This window comes from Lactuca virosa, chromosome 7 (genome assembly GCF_052849685.1).
Source record: "Lactuca virosa cultivar CGN04683 chromosome 7, Lactuca_virosa_CGN04683_v6, whole genome shotgun sequence".
In the NCBI taxonomy this organism is placed as follows: Eukaryota; Viridiplantae; Streptophyta; class Magnoliopsida; order Asterales; family Asteraceae; genus Lactuca; species Lactuca virosa.
Window position 1 is genome coordinate 81,796,136 of NC_136432.1, and position 14,455 is coordinate 81,810,590.

The 14,455-nt window shown below is 33.0% G+C and overlaps 1 protein-coding gene, 1 long non-coding RNA gene and 1 pseudogene across 4 annotated transcripts; 1 reads left to right on the plus strand and 2 right to left on the minus strand.

The window, feature by feature from the left end:
• Nucleotides 1–2,740: 2,740 nt before the first annotated feature.
• LOC145126114 (ethylene-responsive transcription factor ERF043 pseudogene) lies at nt 2,741–3,815 on the minus strand (annotated as a pseudogene).
• Nucleotides 3,816–6,238: 2,423 nt separating this feature from the next.
• Nucleotides 6,239–7,195, minus strand: LOC145126842 (uncharacterized). The gene has a single exon (XM_079062127.1). The coding sequence runs from the start codon at nt 7,193–7,195 to the stop codon at nt 6,239–6,241; it is 957 nt and encodes a 318-aa protein (XP_078918253.1).
• A 4,168-nt stretch (nt 7,196–11,363) lies between these two features.
• LOC145123491 (uncharacterized) lies at nt 11,364–14,180 on the plus strand. Of its 3 annotated transcripts, XR_013715164.1 has the most exons (6): nt 11,364–11,975; nt 12,123–12,249; nt 12,874–12,944; nt 13,441–13,470; nt 13,560–13,721; nt 13,920–14,180. It is a non-coding gene; the product is annotated as an uncharacterized LOC145123491 (long non-coding RNA). The 3 variants fall into 3 exon arrangements; XR_013715162.1 differs by having other exon boundaries at nt 11,364–12,249; XR_013715163.1 differs by having other exon boundaries at nt 11,364–12,249; nt 13,560–13,712.
• The last annotated feature ends 275 nt before the right edge of the window (nt 14,181–14,455 follow it).

Consider the following 14,455-nt stretch of genomic DNA (forward strand, 5'->3'; position numbering starts at 1 on the left):
GATGGTTCCAATAAAAACAGTAAATAATATGAAAGCGTAAAAACACTACTTTTATTGACAAGAATGAGAGGAAGATTGCATGGGTGGCATGGGAGAAAGTGTTAACAACTAAAGTTCATGGAGACCTTGGTGTCGGGAGTTTCTTTGCTTTGAATAGGGCACTTTTATTCAAATGGATTTGGCGTTTCGGTCTTCTCCTGATTCTCTTTGGGTGCGAGTGGTCAAAGCTACTCATGGGGACCCTCGCCTTTGGGATTGTGATATTAGCCATAATCGTCACTCAGTATGGATCGATATCATTAATGTTATTTCTAATTTAAGACAAAAAGTTGTAAGTCTTATGGCTTCTTGTAAGAAAATGATTGGCAATGGTGTTAATTATTTGTTTTGGTTGGATGTTTGGTGTGGAGATGTGTCTCTCAAAGATCGCTTTCTGCAGATATTTGATTTAGAGACTAACAAGGAAGCTTTAGTTGCAGATAAGTGTAATATTATTTCATTTTCAGATTCTTTTCGTCGCTCTTGTTTGGGAGGGGAGGAATCTGAACAGCTTACAGGTCTAATTTCGGAAATGTCCTCACTTTCTCTTGCCGTGATACCTGATAAATGGGTGTGAGACTTAGATTTTCTAGGTATTTACACAGTTTCTTCTGCTCGAAACTTGATAGACCAGGTTACTTTGGGTACGGTTGGTAATGCTACTAGATAGGTGTCTTTGGTTCATCTTAAAGTAAATATTTTCTGTTGGAAAATCTTTTTGGACAAGTTACCTACTAGATAGAGTTTGTCTTTGAAAAAGTTGGATATCCAATCGATCATGTGCCCGATTTGTGACAGTGGTGTAGAATAAGTGAATCTCGTGTTCTTTTCCTGCTTGGTTGCTAAAGCAGTTTTGGATAAATTTTTGAAGTGGTGGGGTTTGGAGGATCACAATTTTAATTCTACCAGCGACTGGGTAGATTGGTTTGATAATGTTAGATTGATGAAGACGTTTAAAGATGTTTTGAAATGAGTGTTCATTATTGTTTGGTGGTTCTTATGGATGTTTCGAAATAAGATCATTTTTGGTAATAAGCAACAAAGAAGTGTCCGATTGTTTATAGCATTGTTTTTCATTCTTTCCTTTGGTGTTCTAATAGGTCTAAATTGTCTTTTGATTGGATATTGTGGCTCCAAAACCCAACTCTTGCTTTCTTTTAATGGCTTAGACCTTTTTTTGAGCTAGCTTCTTGCTTGTCTTTGTTTGTTTTTATATAAATTGTCGTTTCTAAAAAAAAGATAAATGACTTGCGAGGATAATTACATTTTCGTCTTGTTCACATTTAAGTAACTTCAATGGTAATATGTTAACATATTTAACAAGTTAAATTGTCAAATGTGTACAAAAAAACAAAGTTGTCTAAATGTGAATAATTTTTTTTTACAAATTTCTTAAGATTATTTAAAATTTCTTACAACATTTTGATGATATTTTTTTCCATTAGGTTTTTCTAATACAATGTTTTAAACTTTGCTTATAATTTTTTTAAACCTTTTTTATACTTTCATATAATTTTAATAAAAGTGCTTTTAAACCAAATATTTTATACATGTTTTAATTTTTTCTTACAAGTATTTAACTTGTTTTTTTTACATTTTCATACAACTTTTTTATAACTTTCAAATATTTATTTCTAAACTTTCTTTTACAACATTTTTTAAGTATTTCACAGATTTTATATGACAGTTTAATATTCTTTTTATAACATTTTAAAATATTTTCGTTAAATACTAGTTTAATACGTTGTATTAAAAAAATTAAAAGTTTATAAACTTCTAATTAAAAAGTATTAAAAAGTTGAAATAATTTTAAAACATTTACATTATATAGATTTTTTTTATTTGCTAAGTAATATATATTTTTCTAAAATGCCCTCTATACTTACTGTTACATATTTAATTTATTTAATTTTATTGTTAGATACTATTACTTTAAAAATATTGCATATGCTTAAAAACAAAAGAAAAATATTATGAAAGGCTATATAAAATATTTTGCAAAACAAAAATATATTTATTATTTAGAATGTAAAGTTTAAAATTGATCAATATTTAATTAATATTTAAGAAATTATTGATATTTTAAAAATAACACTTGAAAAAAATAATATAAACAAATATGAAAAATAAAATCGCTATTAAAAATGGAGAAAAAAATGACTTATCAGAGTAATTAACTTTTCGTTTTGTTCACATTTAGACAACTTTCTTTTTTAATGTACATTTAACCATTTAACTTGTTAATTTGTTCAAATATTACCATTATGACCCGTTATGGCCGGTGGCAATGACAATATGTGAACACATATAACAAGTTAAATTGTTAAATGTGTAAAAAATGAAAAAGTTACCTAAATGTAATTTTCTAAAAAAAAAATTACATTATTACAATATATATCATTCGAAGAAAAATTAGGAAAATACCCATGAGAACCATCTGATTTGAAAATATGAAAATACTAGTAAATTTTCACAAATAACTAAACCGATAAATCTCAGATCAATTCATTTAAAATATGATTCAGACAATCACATTATTACAATATATATCATTCGAAGAAAAATATAATAAAAACGACATTATATTGCTCTATAATCCTCTTTTATCTATTTTTATTAATAGTTTCTCAACAAAAATCTTGGTTTATAATAATTATAAGAAAAGAAAGAAACTTGAAATACATAGCTCTTCGAGTAAGTGTTCTAACCAAAATTACCCAATTATTTTAAAAGGGCCACATGTCTGTTTTAATCTCATAATTAAAAGAAAAAGAAAAATAGAGGCAAATTCAATTTTGAATTTGTTTTTAGTAATCTTGCCATGAATAGTTGTCGGAAAAAAATGTGCCGGAAGAAGTAGAAGGTAATATAGACAACGGCTCCCCGGGGAAATATCCACCATCGCACTCCGCCGGCCACGGTGTAGATAATGAGTAGTACTCCCACCCCGAGTCCACGAACACGTAATTGTTCCTCGACTCACCCGAACAATAACTCTCACTCAAACTCGGTAGCTCAACTATTGCGTCCAGTTCCTCCGCCGGTGGCGACATTGTCGACACCTCTTCAGAAGCTGAAGTTAACGTTGAGACACCGGAGTACGAAGATGAAGATGACGTGGAGGATGTTGACGTCGACGGGGTCGTTGTTGTTGTTGCGGTGGTGGTGGTGATTGGGTTAAGATGGATCATGGCTGCGGCTTTGGTGGCTGCCGCTTGGACGTCACGGGGAGAGCAAGAGTCCGGTCGTGGTAAAACTCCGGCAAGCTCCGGGAAGTTAAGGATCGCCGACGAGCCTTTTATAGAGAGTGCAGCCACGTCGTGTGCACGCGCCGCCATTTCTGGGTCAGAAAAGGTGCCAAGCCAGATCCGAGACTTCTTTTTGGGTTCTCGGATCTCAGATACCCATTTGCCCCATGCCCGCATACGAACCCCTCGGTAAACCGGATGCTTACTGTTGTTTTTGTTATCAGATTCTCTGTTTCGTTTGCTCATTTTCCGAGGGAGTTCAGCTATTGCTGCGGTGATCATGAAATCTTGAAATGGATAGTCCGATCGGATCCGAGTAAGAATGAAGGTTCAGAGTGTTCAGAGAGACAAAGAGAAGTGAGGTATTATTGTGAGGTGTAGGTGAGGAGGGAGAAATGAAGAGGGGTTTACAAGTGTTGAAGTCTAAATGCACCCATAATTGTTGGTATGAGTCCATGTATATATATACTATATATATTTATGGAGAGAGAGATAGACAGTAAGATAGAGAGAGGGAAAGAGAAAAAGGCGACTTGCATGTAGCCACCAAGGAAGGTGAAGAAGGAAAAGGTGCAATTCGTGTATATATTTTCTGAGGTTTACTAAAATGTAAGAAATTTGGAAAAACAACGCGTTATATTAATAATATTTTTGGATTTATTTTGGATGAAACGTGTGTTATACTATCAATGCCAAGCTGGAAAAAGGGAGATATAATGTAATTTCTAATGCTCTAAAAAACCGATTTAAGGTGGGTAATGTAATTCTACTACAATACTACCCACTGATAAAGATTTTTACTTTCCTTTTTAAAAGTTCAGTCGTAAATTTTTTGATAAGGACTTTGCACCCTTCTACTCAACATATTGGTATCCAGGGTATAGAAAAGGTGATCGAATTGTGGAACACCCAATTATTTATGTAATCTTTTCAACCTCATTAAAAATGCCCTCAACACCCGTTTACTTAAGTTTTATACAAGTAGATTGAGTTTTGTTGAGACCAATCACCTAAAAATATATCATGCATTGTCTACATAGAAAATTTTTGATATAATCAAAGCCAACATTACCCACTTTGGCTCAATGAAACGCCGCATGAGAAACCATTTCTTGTAATGCAACACTTCCATATCAATAATAATTAAGATAAAAGATAAATGATCTCTTTGATGCAACCCTTTTAATTTGAGGTTAACTAGTAACAAAAACATGATTCAAATTAACCACACAAACCGTGGCCTTTAAAATATTCTTGTTATCTTTTAGACATCTCACTCTTTTAGGCAATGGAATGTCTAGTAAAAATACTCTAAAGTTAATGGCAATCATTACACGAGAGTCAAACCTCCAAAATTAATTTAAAGTCAAAAAAAGCTTTCAAATATTCAATAATCTCAAAATTAGGATACTACGGACCAAAGTCAACATGAGTTAATAACCCACAAACTAAAGTCCAAAGTGTAATATCCTATAATCCAAATTCAAAGAGCTTAATAACTCATAACTCTTAGGTGCTGTTTGTTTTTTCTGAGGCAAAATGTCTGCAGTCTGCGGACCATATCTGTAGACCTCTGCAGTAGAAGAGGTGGACCAAACGTCTGCAGTCTGAAAAAAGAAGACTGTTTGTTTTTTTAACATCTGCGGGCTACTAAAATAAACTGAAATCTAAATAAACTGATTTTTTTTTTTAAATTTCAAAGTGAGTTTTTTTAATATTTTTATGACTTTGTTATAAATAATTAACGAATCTAGATCAACTTTTATGTATTATTGTATAAAAAATAAAAATAAAAATTGTATAAATTAACGTATATATTTGATAAAAACCAACAACTTTGGTTGCAAAGTTATAACTAAACATTATAATTAGTGATCAAAGAATTTGATACATAAATGGATAGAAATAAACTTCGATTTTTTCAATTAAATCCACTAAAAACGTACCATAAATATTTTCTCGAGAAATTGACGATACTATATTAAATAATGTTTTACAAAATTTGGCAAAAAAATATAAGAATATATTATGATTTTTTTTCATATTTATATAAACAACTTCAACGACTATTATTGTAATAAATCTTTATTTATAAATTTGTCAAAAATATCATGTTTGTATCCTCGAACGTTTTTTTTTAAGTTTTGTAATTTTTTTTTTCAAATTGTTTATCATTAATAAAGTTGGAAAAAATATAAATTAAAAAAACATAAAATAAATAAAGATATATATGTTTTTTTAGGCTAGAAGATGTCTGAAGATGTTAGAAGACTCTGGTCCACATCTGCGCCAAGAAAAGGGCGCGCAGACATTTTTAGGTCTGCAGTCTTCAAAAAAACAAACGGTCTGCGAAGGCTAATGTCTGCGCGTGGTCTGCGCGGCGCAGACAGAAGAGGCCACGCAGATCTGCAGACAAAAAACAAACACTACCTTAGTCAACACATTTAATAACCCATAATACTAAGTCAAAGAGTGTGTTAACCCATAATCTAAAGTCAAAGAGTATGTTTTTTTATTTGAACAGCAGACATATATTAAGAATAAAAACTAGCCAGGGACTAGAAGGTACACAAAAGATGGAGAACAAAGGAGAACAAAACAAAAACAATACAACAAACGATCAAATAAAATTACTGCCTAGAGTAGCATTCTAGAATTGGATCACAACACCAATCAATCCACCTCAGATTTTGCCCTCTCCGCTTCCGAGCATTGATCCATAAATGAGAAAGGGCTTGTACCTCGTATGCCAACACTGATTTTGATCTCGAAATTGTAACATGAACCATATCGTTTCTGAATCTCCAAATTACCCACATGAAGCATAGCATTATAGCTTCATGAACTACCCTCAAACTTTGATGCCCACCGAGCCGATTTTTACTATCTAACAGTTCTCGACAAGAGCTGGGAGAGGGTTCCAACAGCCGCCACCAATTACACACTTCCAGCTAGACTTCTCTTGAGACCGGGCAACCTACAAAAATGTGATCTTCCGTCTCTGGGGCTTCATTATACATTTTACACAAATTTGAAGAGCAAATGCCAAGTTTTGAGAGATTCTCCTTACATGGAAGATTTCCGAGACCGACTCGCCATGCTAGAATATTTAACTTACCAGGAACCAGTGAATTCCACATCCATGCATCATCACTATATGGAAGAACCAGATTGTCAATGTGGATTCTTAGTGATGAAACCGTGTATACCCCAGATGAGTCGAGTGACCATGTCCATTTTAGAGAGCCATCCACATTTGGAACTTGCTGGAGGTAGTTCAAAAAAGGTAACTGATCCTTTTCTAACAATAATGGGAGACAAACAATTGAACCCCAACAGCCACTTCTCCTTTTTGCTGCCAAAGGACGAGAAAAGCCACAATCAGGTCCATGAATAGATTTTATTGCCATAGCCCATATACTATCAAGGTTTTCCTTGAATCTCCACCACCATTTCCCCAACAAAGCAAGGTTCTGCGCCTTTAAACTACCAATTCTGAGCCCACCTCTTTCTTTAGCTGCAAGGATCTTATCCCAAGCAATCCAAGCCATTCTCCTAGATTCAAAACAGCCGCCCCAGAAAAACCTCATATGAATCCTCTCAAGGCTTTTAATAACCTTTACAGGTGCCTTATATAGAGAGAAGTAGAAAGACCCAGGACTGCTCAGTATTGCCTTGCATAGGGTCAAACGACCCCCAAACGACAAGGTGGAAGATTTCCATCTAGATAATTTTGCCTGAAAATTTTCAATGATAGGCTTCCAGTGGGTTACTCTTGCCATAGAAGCACCTACAGGAAGACCTAAGTAAGTAAAAGGGAGAGACCCGGTGGAACAGCTGAAGCTTCGGTCCACCAATTCCAACTCACAGTTTGGAATGCCAACCCCGTATAATTTACATTTTGACATGTTTATCTTGAGACCTGATGACAGCTCGAAACACCTTAGAATTCTGATTAGGTTTTTTGTGTTTTCCCTCGACCACATACCCATAAATATTACATCGTCGGCATACTGCAGGTGAGAAATTATTGGGCCATGTCGGGGTAGTTGGATACCTTCGAATAAGCCCTTTTCCTTCGTTGATTCCATTGCAATATGGAGTCCTTCGACTGCAATGATGAACAAGAATGGGGACAGCGGGTCACCCTGCCTTACCCCCACGCTCCATACCAAATTCTATAGTTGCTGACATGTTGACAATCACCGAGACCCTAGCTGATGATAAACAACCTTGGATCTTAGAACGCCATTTGACCCCAAATTCCATTTGCTGCATAATTGAGTCTAGGAACTCCCAGCTAAGGCAATCAAATGCCTTTTCAAAATCTACTTTAAAAGTGAAAGATTTCTTTTTATTCTTCTTTAACCAAATGATCGCTTCATTTAGGATAAGAGGCCCGTCAAAGAGTATGTTAACCCATAACCACTACCAAATACACCAAATATACCCATTAATAAAGTAGCTTAGTCGTAAAGGGACATATAATCGATTAGCCAAAAGTTGACCAATAAATTAATATGGGCAACCAATAAGGCTTATATGTGGCCAATCTTCAACGAGCTTCAATTCTTGAACTTTATGAATACGAGTTATGAATGATGAATTGCATCCTTTTAGAATGGAACTCAACTCTTAGAATTGGATCACCAAATTAACCACACCATCCCTCAAATCTCCTAAAATTGCTTGAGTTGGTGTTATTTTCGGTAGCCACATCGAAAGTGAAGAATATAATGAGGAAATGAGGTTTAACCCAACATCATTGAACTACATCTATATTTTTTGGGTTGATAGGATGAAAGTCGGAGAGAGAGAGAGAGAGAGAGAGAGAGAGAGAATGTGATGGTTTCTTATAGGTGAACACCCCACGCATGGATAGGTCTTAAAATAGTTTAATAAACCCAAATATTTTAAGTTCAAATACTCTGAAAGTTTAATGTGTGAAAAATAAGTCCAAAAAATACCAAATAATATTAATGTTTGGAAAGTGTAAGGTCAACTAGTAACCAAAACACGGTTAAAAAGAACCACACAAACTGTGGCCTTAAAAAAAAGTTATGTTATCTTCTAGACATCTCACTCTATGGTCTTCAATCTGAGCACATGTCAAACAATATTTAGACAATGTAGCCTAGTGAGAATACGTGAAGTTAACTCATTTTGAGTAAGTAATGATGGTAATAATTACACTTGAGTCAAACCTCTAAAATTAATTTAAAGTCAAAAAAGTTTCTAAAGATTTAGTCATCTCAAAATTAGGGTATTATGGACCCAAATAAAAAGTCAAAAGGGTTAATAATCCACAAACTAAAGTCCAAGGTGTAATAACTCATAATCCAAATTCAAAGGGCTTAATGACTCATAATCCAAAGTCAAGCCATTTAATAACCCATAATCCAAAGTCAAGGGGTATATTAACCCATAATCCAAAGATAAAAGGGTATAATAACCCATAACCACTACCAAATACTCCAAATATACCTAAAATTGGCAATCATTGTTAGCACATATTGACAAAAATCAATAATCTCTCAAATAGATTTATCAAAGGAATAATTCTACAAAATAGCATGCAATGCATATGCATCTATTCCCATCATATGACAATCTTATTCGCCTAAACTCTCCAAAATATTGATGGGTAAATAATATAGACTCATTTATAGTGAGAATAAAGCACTACCTTCAACTTTTATTTATTTACAAATCTATGCATATGGAACCATCACCTAGCCATACAAGGGATAGCTAACATCGCTTATACATCTGAGGACTTTCTAGAATCCTACTCATGACCTTCTAGTCGCGTATTCTATAAAATAATGATGTCTCCAGTCATATGGAAACTGAAGTTAACACAAATCTCAGGGTGTATGCACAAATAAGGTGCTCCAAAACGTTTTCAAAACTACATATAGATTTTTAAAAAACCAATAGATATTCAAAAATGATTTTTGTGAATGCTACAAGTACCATTGGCACATATATAGAAAATAATTGATGTGATACCAAATCCAAAACCAATAAAATGACATCGAAAACCAAAACATAACATGTGTTGTAGGGACATGTATTTCCAGTAAACTCTCATCAATAGATGACAACAGTAATACACTATCATTAAGACTTTGATATCATTCAATCACCATCTGATAATAAAAAATAAGGTTACGAAATGAACAGATTTCTCCTTCATATTTCTTTGATTCATTTCATGCTTAAAACATTCATTTCTAGTCTTTATGGAAACTACAGACGCAATTTAAAGTCAAACAAATGTGACAAACACAAGATACAACTACTTGAAATTTCCCGACATGAGACCATACGACCCATGTAGATTTACACATGAACATCACACAACCCATGTTCCCTCTACACACCAAAAAAATTCCAAAAATTTATCATATATGCGTCATACTTTGCTATAATGGCTTACATTACAAAGCAAACTTTTTAATGACTACTAATGCTTGTTAAGACTGCAACTAACATATTTATAAGCTATTTTATATCTCATAAAACTTATTTATTAAACTTAATCACTTAATTATTGCATGAGTACAAGTATTAACACAAGAAAATATCAAATATCCACTTAATACTTAATTCCTTAATGATTATGATTATTCCTAATTGTTTCCTTATAGATTTATGATCATTGACCCATACTAATCATTATTAAACATCAATTCTATTACAAATATAAACCTTATCTCATGATTTCATTCCTTAATATGTGATTCTAATCTCAAAAATAGAATTGAGAAGCATAGATCCAAAAATGATGTTTATAAGCTCATAACATCGGTTAAACCTTTTTCAAAACTTCAAAAACATTGTAAATCCATCAGTTACTTTGTGTGATTAGATTAATGTATTTTTATGAATCATATTCATTTATAAATGTAATCTAATGCATTTTTATGAGTCGTATAAAAATAATTACATTCCATTCTAGTGGTATAACAGCATTGGAATCACCAATTGAGCTCGTAAACCTTAAGATCGATGAAATTACAATAGAAATAATATAATAACATAAGATAAATGAATATTATAACCATATAATCTTGAATTTTATCTCATAACCATATAAACTAGCTAATATACAAGTATTAATGGGTAAAGTACAACTTTTCACCAATATAAAGTTCTAAATCTCCAATTCCACCATGGGAGATAGAATCACTCACGCCAATGGAAAAATATTGATATACTGGTGATTTATTACAAGCTTATAGCATTAACTCTCATAAAAAACATGGATAAAACTTAAGTATGTTACATATAGGGGAGGGTAGGATGTGTTGCTGGAGGCTGGTGGCCTAAGAAGAAGACATAAGTTGTCTAAAAAGGAAGTGGGAGATGAATGAATGTTAGTGGAACCCAAATAATGAAATAATTTTAAAAAATATTTATAAAACGTTAATAGAATAATACAAGGGTAAAATAATTATTTTGTATAGTTTAAGGATGATGAGGAAAATAAATATAATATTAAAGGATATTCAACATTAAAGTTTGAAAAAATAGAGTGGGTAAGAAAACACTACCACAATGACCAATTATGTGATTTACTCTAGAACAAAAATATAAAGTAATTATATATAATATATTGAAATAATTCAAATATAGCTACATAATCTTTGAAATTACATAAGTCCCTATTAAATACAGAAATTGTTGTATAAATAAATATGCAATACTAATGTAATGTCGGTTCATAAAGTGACATATTCTCGGTTACAAGGTTGCATATTTCCTTTCACTACTAGAAAACAACCATTTACACACATTGATTTACGATACATATTTTTTGCGTGTCCTAAAAATAATGTCAGCTTTCTAAAGTTTGAAGGATAGAGGACACGAATTTGTGCGTGCCCTAAAATTAGTGTCCAACAAAAAAAATATTACAAATACGGAGGGCGCTTTTATCTTAAATACGTGTCATGTAAAAGTGCCGTTTTATAAATTTTTTTCATGAAGGTGCGTTAGGTTTTTTTAATAGCGGGGGAATCAAATCCCAAAAAATTAAAAACACTACCTTTTTTCTATCTCCTTTTTCCCCCTATAGAATCATCCCCTCTACCCTCTACCGATGCCTCCACCTTCTTCACAAAATCGAAAAGGCCTTTAGTCTCCCCCCACCTCCAACCCTCACAAACCCTATAAAAACTTCATCAGATGTTTCACAAATCTTTCAACACGAGCTCCACACAGAAGCTTCACAACGTCGGTGACCTCAGGCCCATACGCGCCTCTTCTTCTCTTCATTTGTGTTCTATCATATCTCCCGCTTCAAATACATCTCCCAAATTCTAGGGCTTTTTGTTCCTGACCTCACAAAAGAAAACCAAACCAGAGCATGGGTGAACGATTCATAACCTGGATATGTCGGCTTCACCATCGTTTGCTGGCTTCCCCCAAAAAATTTAGGTCTCCGCCCCTTCTGATACCTCCCTCCGTAAACAACAATGGAAATTGTCGGTTTGGAGAGATTCTCCTCTCAAATCTCTCAAAACCCTACTCTTTCTCTCTATTCATGTGTCATCCTCTCGATTGTAGCGTTGATCGACAACTACGACGACATAATGAAGGAGATATCCTCTTCAATCGAAGTTACCAGTTCAACGACCTCGTCTCTCCCCCTCCACCTTCTCGTCTCTCCCCCTCCACCAGGTTTTCTCTCGTCTCTATCCTCCACCATATGAAGATTTTCAAAGATGTGAAAGGGGTAACCGAAGGAAACCCTTAATCTATCTCGTAGTCGACCACTACAACCCTAAATCTCTCTTCTTTACACTAGAATATGTTTTTGATGGATAGTGTTCGTGACTTGGATGAATTCCTCTAATCGGCCACTACAACTACAAGCAACTCGACAACCGTTTGTTCATCAATTTCTAGTTACAAGAAAAAGGTTTCTAGTTAGCAGCAAGATATCAAGTCAAAGGTTAGTTGTTGCTATCATGAATTCTGTTTTAGCTTGAATTTCTTTGTTTTTCTAGTGATTTTGTTGCTTCGAGTTCCCGATCTGAATCAGTTCACACTCATAAGGATTCATGGAATATTCGAAGATATAGTTGTTTCCGCTTGAATTTTCTTTTAATTTTGTTGCTTTTAAGTTTCTGATCTGAATCCATTCACATTTATTAGAAAAAAAAAGCATATTTATAGGTCTATCAGTTGCTTTTGTGTGATGAAAATGTTGTATTATTGGATTTCCTTTATTTTACCCTCAGATTTCCGTTCTGTTGTTTCATCTGTTTTGAGTTAAATGGAACTGTGCTTTAAATTTTATGTCTGATGTAGTGTGAGTGTTATTTCAAATAGGAAGAACTCAGATCTGTTCATGCATTCATACTGACTTGGGTTACATTTATCACGTTTAGTTATTTGATCTTTAACTAGGTGATTTTTGATCTGTCTAAATTACTTACATTTCATTTCACTGTATATGTTAGTATTGTAGAATATCTCTGCATGTTTCTTGGGATGAGAACAAAAATCCTTGAATACTATTAGGAGGAAGACTTTGATGTCATCAACTAACGTCTTTTTCATGTTTTTGGTACAGTATTATAGAAAATGGCTGACACTAAGGATATTCAGCCCCTTGTTTATGACAATGGAACTGGAATAGTGAAGGTTAGTGTACTTTGTGATTGACAAGCGATTTTTATTTATATGGTTAGTTGTATTATTTGTATCCTTGGTCTTTGGCTCAATTAATATCACTCTAGTTTAACCCAAAATATTCTGCTTTGTGAATCTGGTTAAATGCAAGAAATATCTACATTCTTTTATTGCTTTGCTTATTACATCATTCTACTTTCATTTCTTCTTATTATAACATTGTACCTTGAAAATATACTCAATTTTAGCAATGGGATTCAAATGCAAAGCAATTTTAGGCGCTATAATTGAGTTGTTATTTCAAAGAGTATAATAAGAAAAAGATGCTAAAAGTACAATGTTGTGATAAAAAGAAATGAAAGTAGGATCTTATAATACAAAAATAAATGAAAGTACATTGTTATTTCTTACATTTAGCAGAAAAATCTTATGCTCTCTTGAATTAGATCAATTTGCTGCCTCTGTTGTATCTAGATCTAATTAGTTTGATTCTTTGTTAACTCTATAGGTTGGGTTTGCTGGTGATGATGCTCCAAGGGTAGTCTTATTTTTTCTATTGATTTATGATTTTTAGTTGTAATAATTACAAGTTAAAAATGTGAATTTGTTTTTTGTTCTTGGTGACAGGTTTTGGCTGCTGTGTTGTGAGGAGCTTCCTCTTGATTGACTTCTCTTACTCTATATATCTGCTCACAATGATCTTGATTTCAGGTTTAAATGTGATATATCCTTTTGACATGGGTCCATTTAAAAGAAGACAACTTTTCCTTGTTATTGACAGTGAGAAAAGTAATGCTTTTAAGATATTACTATTATTAATATCTGATACATGATTTTAAGAAGATAAGTATTTTAATTGGATGGATGAAACTCGCCCACTCACTTGTTGGGTTGGTTGTGCACAAAAAAAAAACATAGATAGTTTTCCATTTTTTTTTTCTTTCTACTCTAACTTTCATTTTTTATGCACTGTTGGCTCATGAGTAGGCTGAGAGTATTCAGGAAACATAAGGGAGAATGTGAAATTCTGGAAAGGAGCTGAACCACTTCAGTTTGGGCATTTACCTCATCCTCAGGATCTGCACTAGACAAAACACTAAAATTATGCAACTTAATTGTATGACAAAGTACTACCATATTATATAGTTAGGGAAAGCCCCTTAATATGAATGTATTACATTTATTTAGAATTAGAATGATTATTTATATTTGACATATTATATAGGGAAAACTGCAATAAAGTCGTTACATATTGGTCTCATAATCAATTTAGTCCTTATATCTTTTTTCTTATTCAATTAAGTCCCAAAACCGGTAATCGTATTCAATTTAACCCTTTTACCCGGTAATCGTATAAAATCATATTTATACAAAAAAAAACATATTTTCACATAAAAAATCTTATATTTTCTATATAGAACCTTTTTTGAAAAAAAAAATTTCTTTATATACGAAATACTTATTTATAAAAATATGTATTTATTAAGTACATAAAGATATACACATATGGTTTTGTAAATAAA

Coding starts and splice junctions, on each gene's coding strand:
- LOC145126842 (XM_079062127.1), bottom strand. CDS start 7,195: ATGTCAAAATGTAAATTATACGGGGTTGGCATTCCAAACTGTGAGTTG.